This window comes from Pholcus phalangioides, unplaced genomic scaffold, assembly GCF_987345545.1.
Source record: "Pholcus phalangioides strain wild (caught in Gottingen) unplaced genomic scaffold, Ppha-v1.0 ptg000013l_1, whole genome shotgun sequence".
In the NCBI taxonomy this organism is placed as follows: domain Eukaryota; kingdom Metazoa; phylum Arthropoda; class Arachnida; order Araneae; family Pholcidae; genus Pholcus; species Pholcus phalangioides.
In genome coordinates, this window is record NW_028301606.1 from 10,761,167 (window position 1) to 10,775,983 (window position 14,817).

Here is a 14,817-nt window from a genome sequence, read left to right on the forward strand (position 1 = left end):
AACACCACAGAATATGGAAGATAATTCTCTTCTGGTACTTTCCTCTTTCTTTTTTGGAAAAATTACAATATAATCATATATTGTATATAGCAATATATATTTTTTAAATTTACACAAATACAACGCCACAACAGGCAAAATGCCCAACGATGTGGCTGAGAAAAAGATGCCCATAAAAAAATGGATGTCATATATTTCAAAAATACAATTAACAAAAAATTGTAAACAATATATACACATGATAAAATATTATACAATGCCCATAAAGAATACTTATGGTTGTCTTATTCTAAGTATAGATAGCTTCTCGATTTATCCCAACATGTTTATTGTATTTATTTTTAAACGTGTCAATTGTGTTACAATTTACAACCTCCGGGGGTAAGCTATTCCATTTATTGACAACCCTATTAGAGAAAAATTCCCTGCGACACCATAACCTTGCATTGTCCCTTACCAATCGATACTGTTGTCCCCTTGTAAAAGCAGTCGATTGGCAGTGTACTAAAAGTTCATGGTCCATACTATCCATTCCATTGAAAATTTTGAACACTTCGATCATATATCCTCGACACCTGAGTTCATCCAATGTAAACATATTCAAAAAATGAAGTCTCTCTTCATAACTCAAGCCCTGTGTGCCAACAAGGACACGCGTAGCTCTTCTCTGCACCCCTTCAACCAAGTCTATGTCCCTCTGTAGGTATGGTCTCCAAAACCTTACAGCATACTCCAGTCCAGGATGAACTAAGCCTCGAAAAAGCGGAAGAATGACTTTAGGAGAACTTGAAGAGACCTTTTTGAAAATGAGACCAAGCATGCTATTCGATTTTTTGACCACCGCTGAACAATGTTCAGAAAACCTAAGCCGCTCTTCAATGAGAATTCCCAAATCGGTGACCCTAGTTGCATCTGGGATAGTGACACCATTCAACTCGTAAGAGAACCGTGGGTTGTTCGAACCAAAATGAGCGACCATGCACTTTTCAACGCTAAACGTCATGCTCCATTCATTTGCCTATGCTGCAATCCTGTTCAAGTTGGTCTGGAGCAACTCCATCATCTGCGAATTTGCTAGTAATCCCATCGATACCCTGATTGAGTTTATAGATAAAAAGTGAAAAAAGTATGGAGCCGAGGACACTTCCTTGAGGAACTCCACTTGTGACGTCTGTCCAACCAGAGAATTCCCTGTTCACCATAGCTCACTGCGACCTATCTCTTAACCATGATTCTATCCAATTCAGCAAGTTGCCCCCAATTACAATCTCGTGTAAACGCTTCGAGAGTTAACCATGTTGGACATGATCGAATGCCTTCTGGAAATCAAGGTAAACAACATCTACTGCCTACAACTGCCATTACCCAAAGCCTTCGTCACGTGATCATAGAAGCAAAGGAGGTTAGTTACACATGACTTCCCCTTCCTGAACCCATGCTGATTATCCGACAATACATTATTCTCGTCTATCCACTTCTCAAACTGCCTTTTGATGATAATTTCCAAAATTTTCGAGAGGGAACTCGTCAAACTCACTGGACGATAATTGGACACAGCTTCTCTACTACCCTTCTTAAATATCGGAACAACATTAGCAAGTTTCCAATCCCTTGGGATGATATCCTCAGCAACACTACTCCTGTATATCTGTGCGACTGGCCCCAACAATTCATTAGCACATTCCCTGAGGACCCTGGGATAGATATCATCTGGTCAATCTAAAATATATGTCTTTCTCTCTCCCAATGTGATTAAAAAAAAAAAAAAAAATATATATATATATATATATATATTTTTTTTTTTTCTGTGAATGGTATGATAGTTAGGATATATATATATATATATATCCTAACTATCATACCATTCACAGAAAGTGAATGAAATTTTGGCATAAGGTATTTTGATGTATGCACTCAAGAATGATATGGAAAATACAGTGTCACTCTAACTGTTACGGTTACAGTGAGAATATTTCGAAAATCTCAAATGGCAACACCAAGTTTTTTGTATTGGAATGTGAAAAACCCTAAATAGCGTTCGAACGACAACCTTAGCATGAAAATCACCGGCGGTAGATAGGCTAAAAGTGAGGACAACCAATAAGGACAGAGAAGCAGCATAAAAAAAAGCATTTTATTGTGTTTCACAAATGTTCCACATGACCTGATTTTTCGTGCTACAGGTGCCATTCCAACGCTATTTAGTGTTTTTCAGTATGGAGATCGCATTCCAATACAAAAAACTTTGTGTTGCCATTTGATATTTTCCAAATTTTCTCACTGTAACCGTAACTGTTAGAGTGACACTGTTGTTTTCCATATCATTCTTGAGCGCATACATCAAAATACCTTATGCCAAAATTTCATTCAGTTTCTGTGAATGGTATGATAGTTAGGGGCCCATATGTCGGGATAGTTTTTTTATAATCACCCCGTATATATAGACTGCTCAAAACAATTAGGGGGAGCAAGCAAAAAAGTGAAGAAAACCGTGCGAGACAGCCACGTATTGGCATACAATGGATAGTACACACGTATCAATGCGGAATACAGAAAAAAGACGTAAAAAAATTTGGAATTAAGCTTTAATTCTTTGAAAATATGGAAAAAACATGAAAAGATGATTTGGGGCAACAATTTGGTTACATGTAAACGATAAAAAAAAGTACTGTTTAGACATGATGCATGCGTTTTAATAGGGCGTGTGGTCTCCTCGAACAGCTAAGACTGCTGCACACCTGTTTGCCATGGATGCGATGAGGCTATCGATCAGACTTTGGGGAATACTGTTCCACTCCTCAAGAAGTGCAATCTGCAAGTCTTGGACAGTAACAGGCGGCCTTGGTCGCGCAGCAATGCATCGTCCGAGCATGTCCCAAACATGCTCGATTGGATTTAGGTCAGGAGAGCACGCTGGCCATTCCATACGCTGTATTGTTTCGGCTTCAAGCATGTTCTCTACCAGATGAGCTCTATGCGGTCGGCATCATCATCCTGGAAAACAAAGGAATCTCTAATGGCTCCAGCGTTAGGGATGACATGAGGTCGCAGTATCTCGTCTGCATACCTTCGGGCCGTCAAAGTGCCATTCCAAATGATATGCAGGTCCGTACGTCTGCCTATGCTGATTCCACCCCATACCATCCAACCAGCTCGTCTGTATTGTGACCTTTCACGAACGAATGTGGGGTTATTTCGAGTGCCCCTGTCCCTCCATACCAGAACACGTCGGGTGTCACACTCCAGACTGAATCGGGACTCGTCTGTAAACAGCACTTGGCTCCAATCATGTTGCTCCCAATCTCGATGTTCAGCAGCCCATCTTCTTCGGGCCGCACGGTGGCGTGGGGTCAACGGAATGCAGACCATTGGCCTACGTGCATAGAGCCCTCCCTCACGAAGCCGATTACGTACTGTTTGGCTGGACACCATTCGTCCTGTTGCCAAGAGCAACCGTCTTTGCAGCTGCGTAGCATTCTCTGTTCTGTTTCGACGGGCTGTTAACCGTATATACCGGTCATCAGTTGCTGTAGTGGCGCATGGCCGACCTTGCCCTGGTCGACGTTTAATATTTCCTGTTTCTTGGAATCGATTCCACAGCCTTGCAACAACACTTCTGGCGACTCCAACAGCGTCCGCGACACTACGTTGTGTTTGCCAGGATTCCAGTCTGCCTATAACATGCCATGCCATGGATTCCGGTAAATCACGTTGTTGAGACATCCTCAAGTCACTTTGTCTCAAAAAAAAATACTGCACGATCGAATTTCACAGTTACGGCAGTAAAACTGACGTTTCTGCAACATCCCGATTTCTGCCCTTATCTCCTTTTTCTGGTTTTTGACGTCATGAACTTTGATTTGCATATGAAGTTTTCTTCTTGCGTTTCCTGCTAGGCTTTAAATTATGGATGATTCATTTTATGTTACTTATAGGTATACATCTTTGCGTAATTTTGTTAAAACCATGTGCTCCCCTAATTGTTTTGAGCAGTGTGTATATATTTAAAATTATAAATACATTGAGTACATGTTCTTTGTCCCGCCCCCCCGGAAAAAGTTTAAATGACAGCCCTGGGGGTCCTTCCCACTGTAAATATAGTAAGACAGGGTACAAGCTGCAACCATAGGGAGTGGCCACAGCCCTTACTATAGTGATTATCTTTATATTGATTCCCACAAGAAACAAATTATATCATGGTCACGATTTGTGTCTTGTGTGAATCAATATAAAGGTAATCTCTACAATGAGAAATGTGGTGCTCTGTTTGGGGGTTCGCCCTCAAACCCCCGTCTTGCAATGTTTGGCCAAAAGAGAAAAAAAACACTAATTGTCTGACTTTAGCCAGACATCTCAACCAGTTTGCAAAATGGCCGGTGAATATATAAATTGGCCAGACTTTGGATTTTGGCTGTAACATACTGTGTATATAACATAAACAGTATTATAACTTACATCACACTGCTCATGAATTATGTACTTCTTGATTTCTAATTGGGTAGTAATCACAGCATGTATGGTCATCATGTATCTCACTTTTTTAATGAACATGAAGCTACACATGCACACAGAGAAGTAATGGTCATTTTCCCCATGCGCAATATCCACCACAGCTGAATAAGCACCAACTAAATGCCCTTTGAAGGTAACATGAGCATAGTCAGAAAACAAGAGGGATTGGAAGTCTGAAAGAGCTGAATAACAGAAAAAAAATTAATTTGCATGACAGCAAGTATTTGCATTTCTATTAGCTCAAACAAAGTTAAACATGAATTTTTTTTCTTCTTCACATACTTGAAAATGTTGTGCTAATAGTCTATTTACATACCAATCAATTTTCCTTCACACGGCACAGTAAACTTTAACTGTGGATGATTTTTTTCTTTCATTTGTGTCTCATAATAATAAATTCAATCAAAGTAAATGATGCAGACTAAATTTAATTAACTTTTATTGACAAAAACAAATAAATTTCTAATTATTGTTAATCAATATTTTATTTTTTCAAGAAAACAATATTATACAAGAAATGGGGAAGAAAATTGCCAAGAAGCCGGTAATTGGCTTATACTGGCAATCACAGCATTATAGAGTAGATATTTACAGAACATTCAGTACAATTATAACAAATAATGATACATATAATAAATGAAAGGGGAGGGAAGAACAGAATACACTGTGCACATAGTTGACGGTGGCAGTCGTGGTGAGAACAATATCTCACACAATGTGCTATATGAATTTCTTAATATAAATTTTTACAAGAATGAAAAAAAAGGTAATAATTTTAAATAAAAAAAAAGCTTGAAGATATTGAAAACAACTATGCTATGAAAAGGTGATTAGAATTAACTTGACAAGAAGGACCTGTGAATTTCAGACAAAGAGAAAAAAAAATTCACATAAGTGAGGTGATGAGGTAAATAGTCTAATAGAATTGTTCTATGTCAGTGATAGAATAAGTACACTGACATAGTCTAAACATCTGATCATCATTAATGTAATTTAAATGTATGCTATCATTTTATTTCTTGCTAATTATATAGCAATTTCTGGCATTAAGAAAAGATGATATAAACAGCTGATTGATATAGAGAAAAATTATCACCAACAAAAAATTTAACTAGGAACTGGCAAAACTGAATTGCAAGAATTTAACATAATTTTAGCAACATTATGAATTTAACATACAATTTGATTAAAATTCTGAAATTATCAGATAAAATATGTCCCTGGCAGTCGAGTGGTTAGCATGCTAGCCTTTGGCTGTGCAGGTCTGAGATCTCATTCAGGCATGAATGTCTACTAACACTAGCAAACTCCCTGGACAGATCACACATCTCTTGAGAATACATGAGGATTACACACTTTATCATTATTACTACTGTCACAAAATGAGACAGAAGAAAGCCACAAACTGTGTAAGTTAAATTATTTATTAGGAATGTGTCACTATGTTATTATTATGCAAAAAAATTCAATATTGCTTTTACAAAATTTAAATGAATAATATCATTGATATATATATACTTACTCACTGAATTTCGGAATTCTGTGGTTCTTTCCCTTGGCAAACTCTGAAATTTCAGATATGCTGAAAATAGAAAAGATTTAACTTGTATATATACCACATCACAAACTCTTTTTAAATTTACTCCTGAATTTAATATATAAACTGAAATCAGGATAAAACTATTTAAGGTCATGAATCAGAGTATTTCTGAGAAAAAATGACCCACCCACTACTGATGACAGAATTACAGTGGAATCTCTATTATATTCAGCTCTCTTTAAAATAATTCTTTTTCCCCTTACACAGACATAAAAATACCATTTCATAATTGTTGAGCATGGTATATTACTACAATATATATTTATTAATCTATAGTCAAGTCTCCTGGTGGCTCCATAAAACTATAGAGCCATATTTTGACTTTGAATTTAAATTTAAAAGTCTAAAGAGGGGATAAATCAAATGAGGTAATGTTACCAAAAAAATGCATACCATCGCTCTGCATCTAATTTTTAATTGTCTGCATTTAAAAGTTAGAAATTTCCAATAGTTAAACTATCTTTCTGTGCATTTTACCTTTTAATTTTGCTTGAATGCATGGCCATAGCCAGAAATTCATTTCCGGGGGGAGTAAGTAATAGACCAATAGACATAAGGATATTATACCATATATATTTATCAGTCATTTCCGAACATTTCAAGTGGTGGCGTGATTCCCTCTATCACTATGGCATTGATTGCATGTATAATGCCTCCATTAAATACAACTCTGTTAGTATGGGATATTCATCATATCATTAATGAACTTACAAATAGACTTCAAATATAAACACCAATAATTCGTTTTATCAAAAGTGAAATAGGGAAGCTGAGAAGGTTTGATGACAGAGAGGTGTGACTCTAAAAATTACTGATTTAATAGTGATATCGATAATTGTTTGCCGACATACATTCTTCCTCAACAATTTTCTAATAATAGCATGAGCTTCACATTTATTATCAGATAATTCAGGTATGACTCACTACTGAACATAGCAGGACAAGAAGCAGAGAATGGCGATCCTATATTATTGCAATACATCAGTGAGCTACAGCAGAAAAAAAAATCAAGACAGTAAACATTGCTATACTGTTAAACATATCAATACAATGCCTTTTAAGCTTTGATACTGCAAAACATACATTTAATGATGTAATGATTCTGCTGCAAATAATGCAATAATCAGAGCTGCAACTTGGAAGTAGCAACTTAGGGTGCAAGTTTAATCCTTTAACCTCTCCTTTAACATTACAAGGAGTGCCAAAATGTGTGTTTGCCGCGGCAGATCAAACAACTAGTTGTGGCCCTGGTATTAACTTGAACAGTCTAGTTTAGCGTTTCTCAAATTGAGCAATATCACCCCCTGAGAGGGGAGGGTTCAGGCTTCGGAATTAGTAAAGGATCCTATATGGGTTGGCTTGAAATAGGGGCGATGAAAAGAAAACATTTCTGAAGGAGGAGGCGATGGAACAAAAGGTTAGGGAAACTATGGTCTAGTTCAGGGGTTCTCAAACTTTTTCCATCCGTGGCGCCCCTTTCCCCTATTCAACTCTTATCCGGGAGCTCCACCGGCTCCTCAGAGCTTATTTGAAAAACCTTTGTCAGGGTCACTGTTCCACTGAGCCTCTGAAAAAGGTTGGAGGCGCGCCACGGTGCACAGTTTGAGAACCTCTGGTCTGGTTGATATAACAGTTCAACCATTTAATTCACTTTGACATTTAAATACTTTATCACATGTTATGTTTGGATTTTTCTGACTTTTTTTGGCTGCTAACAAAAGCAATAATGACATACCCAAATTGATATGAAACGAGGTTACAGTAAAATAATAAACAAGTTTCACATAAACTTTTACACTTAAAAGACAGTAAGTTGGAAGGAAGTTTGCTTTTATCCAGAGCAGTATTTTCTTATCAAAAATTTTACAGATCCAAAGAATGACCAAAAGATTTTATTATTAAGTTTTTAAGTCACAATTACTAATAACTTTTTTCACTGGCACAAAAAATACTTGAAAAAAAAAGAATTAAAACCAATGGTCCTCTATTGAAATAACATTTCAATATCATATATTTAAGCTTAAATGTAAACATATACTTACAGTAAACATTACTGCAAAAGAAAGTTATTTACCCCTGTAAATCAAAATACGAGCAGCAAATTCTAGAACACTTCTTTCTGGGAATAATAGTTGCACAAGCTCCATGAAAAAAGGAGTTCATATCATTACCATATTGATCTCTTCCAAAAGAATTCTGTAAGAGAAAGAGAGAGAGAGAGAAAAAAAAAAAGAGTAAATTTTCTATCCACAAAATCAGAATATACCAAGAAAACTACACATCACTTGATAATACTGAAATATTAGAAAGAAAAGAAAAATTGGAAACAAAAACACAATAGAACTAATCTGACATCCAAACTAAAAGGGACGGGAAGCCTCACCTTATTTTCAATTTTGAAAAAACTATATATGAGTAAACATATTGATGAATACTGAACCTCAAGTAATGAATGTCTCAGCTTATGAAGATATTTTCTACAGTTTTTAGCCTCAGTTAGCAAATATGGATTCCACTAACAAAGATTTTTGTTGATATTTTGGGCATATCGCCCTCAGAATTCATTTATCCAAGTCCAATTAATGTATGTCTGCCTCTGAATCATTTTTTAGATGTATTTCACTTCTTTTTCATAACGTTTTTGAATCATTTTATATAGCATTTAAGATTAAGATAAGAGCAAATGCATTAAAAAAAAAAAAAGGATACTTAGAGTTGAATATTTATAGAGCACAAATTGTAAGGTTCTTAACATCAAACTGAACAGTCTGAATACACGTTCTTTCAGTGCAAGACTCTTAGCATCAAATGGTCCAGATATTGTTGGAGCTTTCCCATATGCATATGGAAGACAGAGAATGGAGCTGACTATATCACATGGGTGGACAACAACAAAAACCAACTGGGTTGTACACATAGTGTAAAATAAAAAGATCTGTTTATCTTTTTGTAAATTCTCCTATATCCAATAATGCCTTTAGTAAGATTTAGATCTCGGTAAGTGTTTCTACTTTTTTTACAGTGCTTTTTGAGTGTTTCATAAACCTTATCTTCGAATTTTGTTCAGTGCCTGGAACGAATTAAACAATTTTGCATAGAAACCTATGGGAAATCGCATTTCGACTAATGAAGATTTCAGTTTACAAATGTGATTTTAGAACAAATTATCTTTGTTAGCTGAGGCATCACTGTATTTATATAAAGCTGTAAAAAAAAGCTAAAATAAGCAGCTTCAAAAGCAATAAAAGTCTCAATCTAAAGCAGGACTGGAACTGGGAAAGGATGCACACATGCCCCAGGTGGCAAATTTTAATTAGTAAAAATATTTTTATTCTATGATTCAAACTCCAAAACACAATGCAAGAAGAAATTGTTGAAACTGGGCTTTTGCAGTGGGGAACAACAAAATGCACACTCTCTCATAAAAATTATAGATATGGCCCTGGTCCAATCACTACACGAAAGTGTGGAGGATGGTCTTCACAGAGTCCAAATGTATTTTGGTGGCCAATTCAGTCTAATTTGTATATTAAATATATTTTATTTGCATATAAATAATATTTTCTAATAAATTTGAGCATTGTAGGCCCACTTATCAAAACACCGTCTATATCATAGTTATCCAAACTTTTTGTTCCATCTTCCCTTATTCAGAATTTTTTTCACTCATCGCCCCCAAATCAAGTGAACCCATAGGATCCTATGTTATACCCATAGCTTCTATCTCCCCCCCGGATCGTTCCATTGCCCATCAGGGGGGCGATATTACCCACTTTGAGAAACACTGGTCTATATGGTAACATTAATGGATAAAAATTACACAATCATGTCACTGCTTCCTGGTGTTGTAGGATGCGCGTCATCACTTTATAATAAAGTTTTTTTTTTCATTTTCTCTGCATAATCCTTCCAAATAATGATTGATGAGCTGTAACAATATAACATAATAACTCAATCATATATAAAAAATGGATTGAAATAGATTTCACTTCTCATAGTTGTTAATTATGAGATGTGTGAACAGCTTATTTTAATATGGAAAAAACTCTTCCTTACTCATTATTGTGATCTAAATACTTTGAGAATTGTCTTACCACAATAACATCACACAGATTTCTGTTAACATCAATGTGCAAAAATTTGAATGTTCCAGTCACAGACTGTACTGCTAGGGTCTTTTGGAATAATAAGCAGCTTGCTTCGGATATGAATGGCAAATTTTCTTTTACCATAACAAAGTAGCTTAGGCTCTCTTCTGCACCCTGTAAAAATTAATCATTCCTGCAATTAAAATCAGATAATTTAGTACAAAAAATAGGAAAAAATAATTTAGAAATCAAAACTAGAACCTTTCGAGGAATGAGTTTTCTATGTACTGCAAATCCACACGGCTGCTTTTCAACAGATATTCTCTTTTCTATAACACAATCAGGTCTCTAATGCCAAGGAAAAGACAAAACAAAGAGTCAACACAGATAAAATAACAAATAAAAACTATATTTATGCACTAGCCAAATTGTTTAAAAGCCAAGCATATTTTTTGCTCAAGAGAAATGGTCACAAATAGTGGGGTTTTTTTTTCAAATTTTACAAATATCCCTTTCCTTTGCTGAAAGACATGCTGTCATGAAATCAGGTGGCTGTCATCTCAGCCACCTCGTTGGGCATTTTGCCTGTTGTGGCAAATTGTATTTGAAATCAGAAAATTTTGTGTCGTTCATAGACTTCAACAATTACATAAAGAAAAATTTTAGGTGATAATGCAGATTTTCTAGTTGCCATGACAACCAGGCACTTGTCAAGTCCTCCTTTATGGCAAGAATATTTATAGCAATAAAAGGTTAAATGAGCATATTATAGATACATACTAGTAAAAATATAATTTTAGTGTTCTGTGTTTGCAAAACATTGTACCAAAATCATGCATTTTTCAGGACAAATAGAGAAAAGTAGATAAAATTTTAGAAAAAAAAAAAAAAAAATTTTAAATAAAATAATTGCAGAAAGAGTATTTTTTTTTCTCTGAAGGTGGCAAAAATCCACGGGTCTTTCCCTGCTCAATAAAAACTGCAAGGAAAAAAATGTTTTTATGGAGATGGTAAGTACATGCTAATCCTCATGTCTGATCTGCAGACTGAAAAGATTGAGCACATTTGATTTATAAGAATGAAGATTTCTTCAATATTAATTTTGTATACTGTGCATTACGTTTTCAATAGGACTATACACTTCTGATCCTGAATGTGTTACCCCTTTTATTTGTGCAATTTCGCCTGATAGACAAATGCTTGGATTGGGGAGGAGCATGAGCAGACATAGGTTCCTTGAAGGAGATGGGGAAGGCAAATATCTACCTCTGCCAATAAAACTTTTCACTGAATAGGAGGGGGAAATGCGTTTAATCCCCCTTTTTACCCTCCTTTGCTGAGGAGTGGCTATAGGTGGCAATAAAGAAATTAAAACAGAAAGTGTTGGAATACATATGGGCTTGACAAATCCTAGGCACCAGGTCACCATGCATAGAAAGTAGAAAAATATGGTATTGCTACATAAAATTTTCTATGTAATTAATAAATTAGAGTACATGGACAGCAAAAAATTTTCAGAACTTGTCAGCATGTCTACTCACATGAAAATGGGTCAATAAGTCCATGAAAAGTTAAAATATTAGATAATTACTTTGGAACATTAGCCTCTAAGAAATATGGCTGGCAGATATATTTTTCCGATTTGCTAAGCCCTTGTGCACAAGGCACCGGTGAAATTCATAGATACAAGATGATAATGCAAATAGAAGGGAAATCTTTTTTCAAGTCTGATGTGAAATTCTAATGAAAGAAGAAATACAAATTACTTTGATAGAGTAAATTTTCACGTGTTCTAAAATTTGCAGGTCAAACGATAACAGGTCAAATGACTGGATGGAGATATAATTTATAGAATCCTTCAAATTGGCTTCCAACTTCAGCAAAAGAGCATGCAAATTTCTATGCTGTACTGTTTTGATAGACAACCTAAGATTTCCAACTTTTTCACACCTGTCACGAAGCAGCTCCAATTCTTCGCTCATATCAACCACTTTTTGTAAGTAGTAAGGATCTGGAACAAATTAAGAACAAAAATTCAATAATTATCTTCATAGGATTCATTAAATTATAATATTTGAAATTTGATAAATATAGATTTAAGATTAAACAGATGAAAAAGTATTGTAGAAAATGAATTCCATTGCAAAACTACTATTCCAAACATTAGCCTCAATCACTTAGAAAGAAGTCAATGTATCCAAATTTCAATGAAAAAATTTTAATCCAGTATAAATCCAAAAGCAAAAAATGTTCCATTATGTTGGTATGACATTTTTTTCGTTTAATGCTGCATGAAATATGCAATGCCGCTGATGACTTTATTCAGCTTCAGATGTTAGTTGAATTTTTGACTGTAGTTTTAGTCATAAATATGAAATATTGAAATATGCTTTACAAAAATGTATTATATTTATTATGTATATACAATACCTTTGTATATACCTACTGTATTGATTTTATTATGTTCCAGTACAGGTTCAGCATTAGGACAATATTCCTGAATGCAATTTTGAGGTGAAGAATTATGGATTTTTTTATTTGAAGGGCAATTGACATTTTATAGAAACAAGTAGGTTGCAATATGAATGTTCAAATTAACTGAAGATATTACCATAATTTTCCAATATATACTTAACAGGACACATATTTAATTTGTATTTTTCTCCAATGAATTTGAACTGTGCACATGTAGGATTTTAGTTAGTTATGGTTCTATTTTTATCCAACAAATGAAGCTAAGGTAACAACAAAAAACAAGGAGGATTTAGTATGTCATGTTGGCAATGGTAGTCTGAGTCAGGGCTATATAATGACTTTTCTTTCTTTCAAACTAAGCACAACTCCGGTCTATATATAATAATGGCATGTGAAATGCTGGAGTCCACACAAGCTGAAGTCAAGTGTGAGGTCATTGCTCAAACAGAACAGAGTGCATTGAGTGCATTCACTTTGATACCCTGTTAACTAAGATAGTTTGCGATTGCTGTAATGTCCACTTAACTGAATTATTTCTAAAATTATCCTTTCGATTATTGTCATTAGTATTTGCATACTATCTATTGGTTTCCTTCATTTAAACATTTAAAACAAGAAAAATTTTGCGTTTGCTTATCAGATATAACTTCCACTGAAAATATTTTCTCGGATCTATTTCAATTGAATCATGTATGTTAGTTAAGTTTTATTAGGTTTATTGAAAGCCAATTTGGAACAGGTATTTTCAATTATCTTTTTAACTTTTTGACACTTAATTTTTTTGTTTTTATTTGAATTAAGTGTAGCTTTTAGAAGCCTAGGACTTCACTATTACTAATACAACGGAAACAAAAACATGGGAAGCAAATATATAAAAAGAATCCTAATGTAAAATATTTGAAATTATTATTTTGAATGCTAATATCAAAAGATGTTATTACTTACCAACTATTTTTTGATTCAATCACTTTCATAGATTATAAAGAGATTATAAAAATACCACATGTGCATACCTGTGTCACTAAAACAACACCGTAAATGAAAGATCATTCACTTAAAACAGTAAAATAAGCAACTACAGTGCAAAAAAATCAATGTGTTTTATGTGCCAATTTCGTCTCCTAAAAAAGTGTTTGAGCACTGACATCATGCAGTAGCTCAGAGACTATGGCCCCTGAGTCAAGGCGACAAACATGACTTCAAAGAGATGAAACCCCTTACTATATAGCCAAGTCGGAGTGGTGTGTGGGGCAAGATGGTGTTTCAGTCACATTTTTGTTTGTGCAAATATCCCACATATATATATGTATTAAAATTAAACACAAAAAGATTCATTCGATTTTAACTATTTTTTGGTGAGAGAATGTTTATCAGGATATTTATTATGTTTCACAGTTTATCATCAAATTAGAACGTTTTATCATGCATATTCAACCTGTTGCTTGTGAACATATGTGCAATGCTGAACAAGTCTGCACAATTAGAATTGAAGAATCTTTGTCTGTCTTCAAAAGTTCACAATGTCAAGATTTAAAGTGATAAGCAAAGAGAGATGTTATTTTCTCAGCTCACAATACATTAGGAAAGATATTTTCTGCATGTTTGCCTTCGAAAAAAAATTGTCTCCTCTGACAATCAAACCAGGGTCCTCTTTAGAGGCACCTAACTTTTTTTTTTTCAAAGGTTCATATCAGCATAACATCCAGAAAAACTCTTTCCTAATAATAAGCAAAATCTTGGTAAAATTAGTAAATCTATTAAAAAATATGACTGTAACTTGATAAGAAAATTTAAATCGAACCAACCAATGTTAGGTACAACTGGAATGTATGGAAGTTGCTGTTCTTCTTTTTGAACTTCCTCTTCAATTTGCTCCAAGACTTTGAGTTTGAAACGTTTCTCTTCTAATATATCAGAATGAAAGCAAACTTTTTGTAACATCACTATTAATAAATAGACAAAAACATTTAACATAATAGTGCAAGATTTGCAGACGGGATATTACCAAATTCACATTCGATCCTTTTTTGTTGTGCTTAATTATTTTATATATTATTATATTATTTTTAAAAAGAGCTACAGACTGGTAATTTGAAGACTATAAGTAGTTCATTAAATTTCCATGTTATGTGAAAGGGAGAA

General features: G+C 34.5%; 1 protein-coding gene across 1 annotated transcript in view; it reads right to left on the reverse strand.

The window, feature by feature from the left end:
• Positions 1-14,817, reverse strand: part of LOC149078588 (uncharacterized) — a 90,933-nt gene that overhangs the window by 26,518 nt on the left and 49,598 nt on the right. The window contains exons 25-32 of the mRNA XM_089240702.1: positions 14,481-14,579; positions 11,967-12,211; positions 10,462-10,548; positions 10,207-10,374; positions 8,187-8,308; positions 7,037-7,101; positions 6,035-6,094; positions 4,456-4,694 (exon numbers count right to left, since the gene is read on the reverse strand). Of these exons, the coding sequence (XP_089096828.1) occupies positions 4,456-4,694; positions 6,035-6,094; positions 7,037-7,101; positions 8,187-8,308; positions 10,207-10,374; positions 10,462-10,548; positions 11,967-12,211; positions 14,481-14,579 (1,085 nt within the window). The remainder of the gene's footprint in view (positions 1-4,455; positions 4,695-6,034; positions 6,095-7,036; positions 7,102-8,186; positions 8,309-10,206; positions 10,375-10,461; positions 10,549-11,966; positions 12,212-14,480; positions 14,580-14,817) is intronic.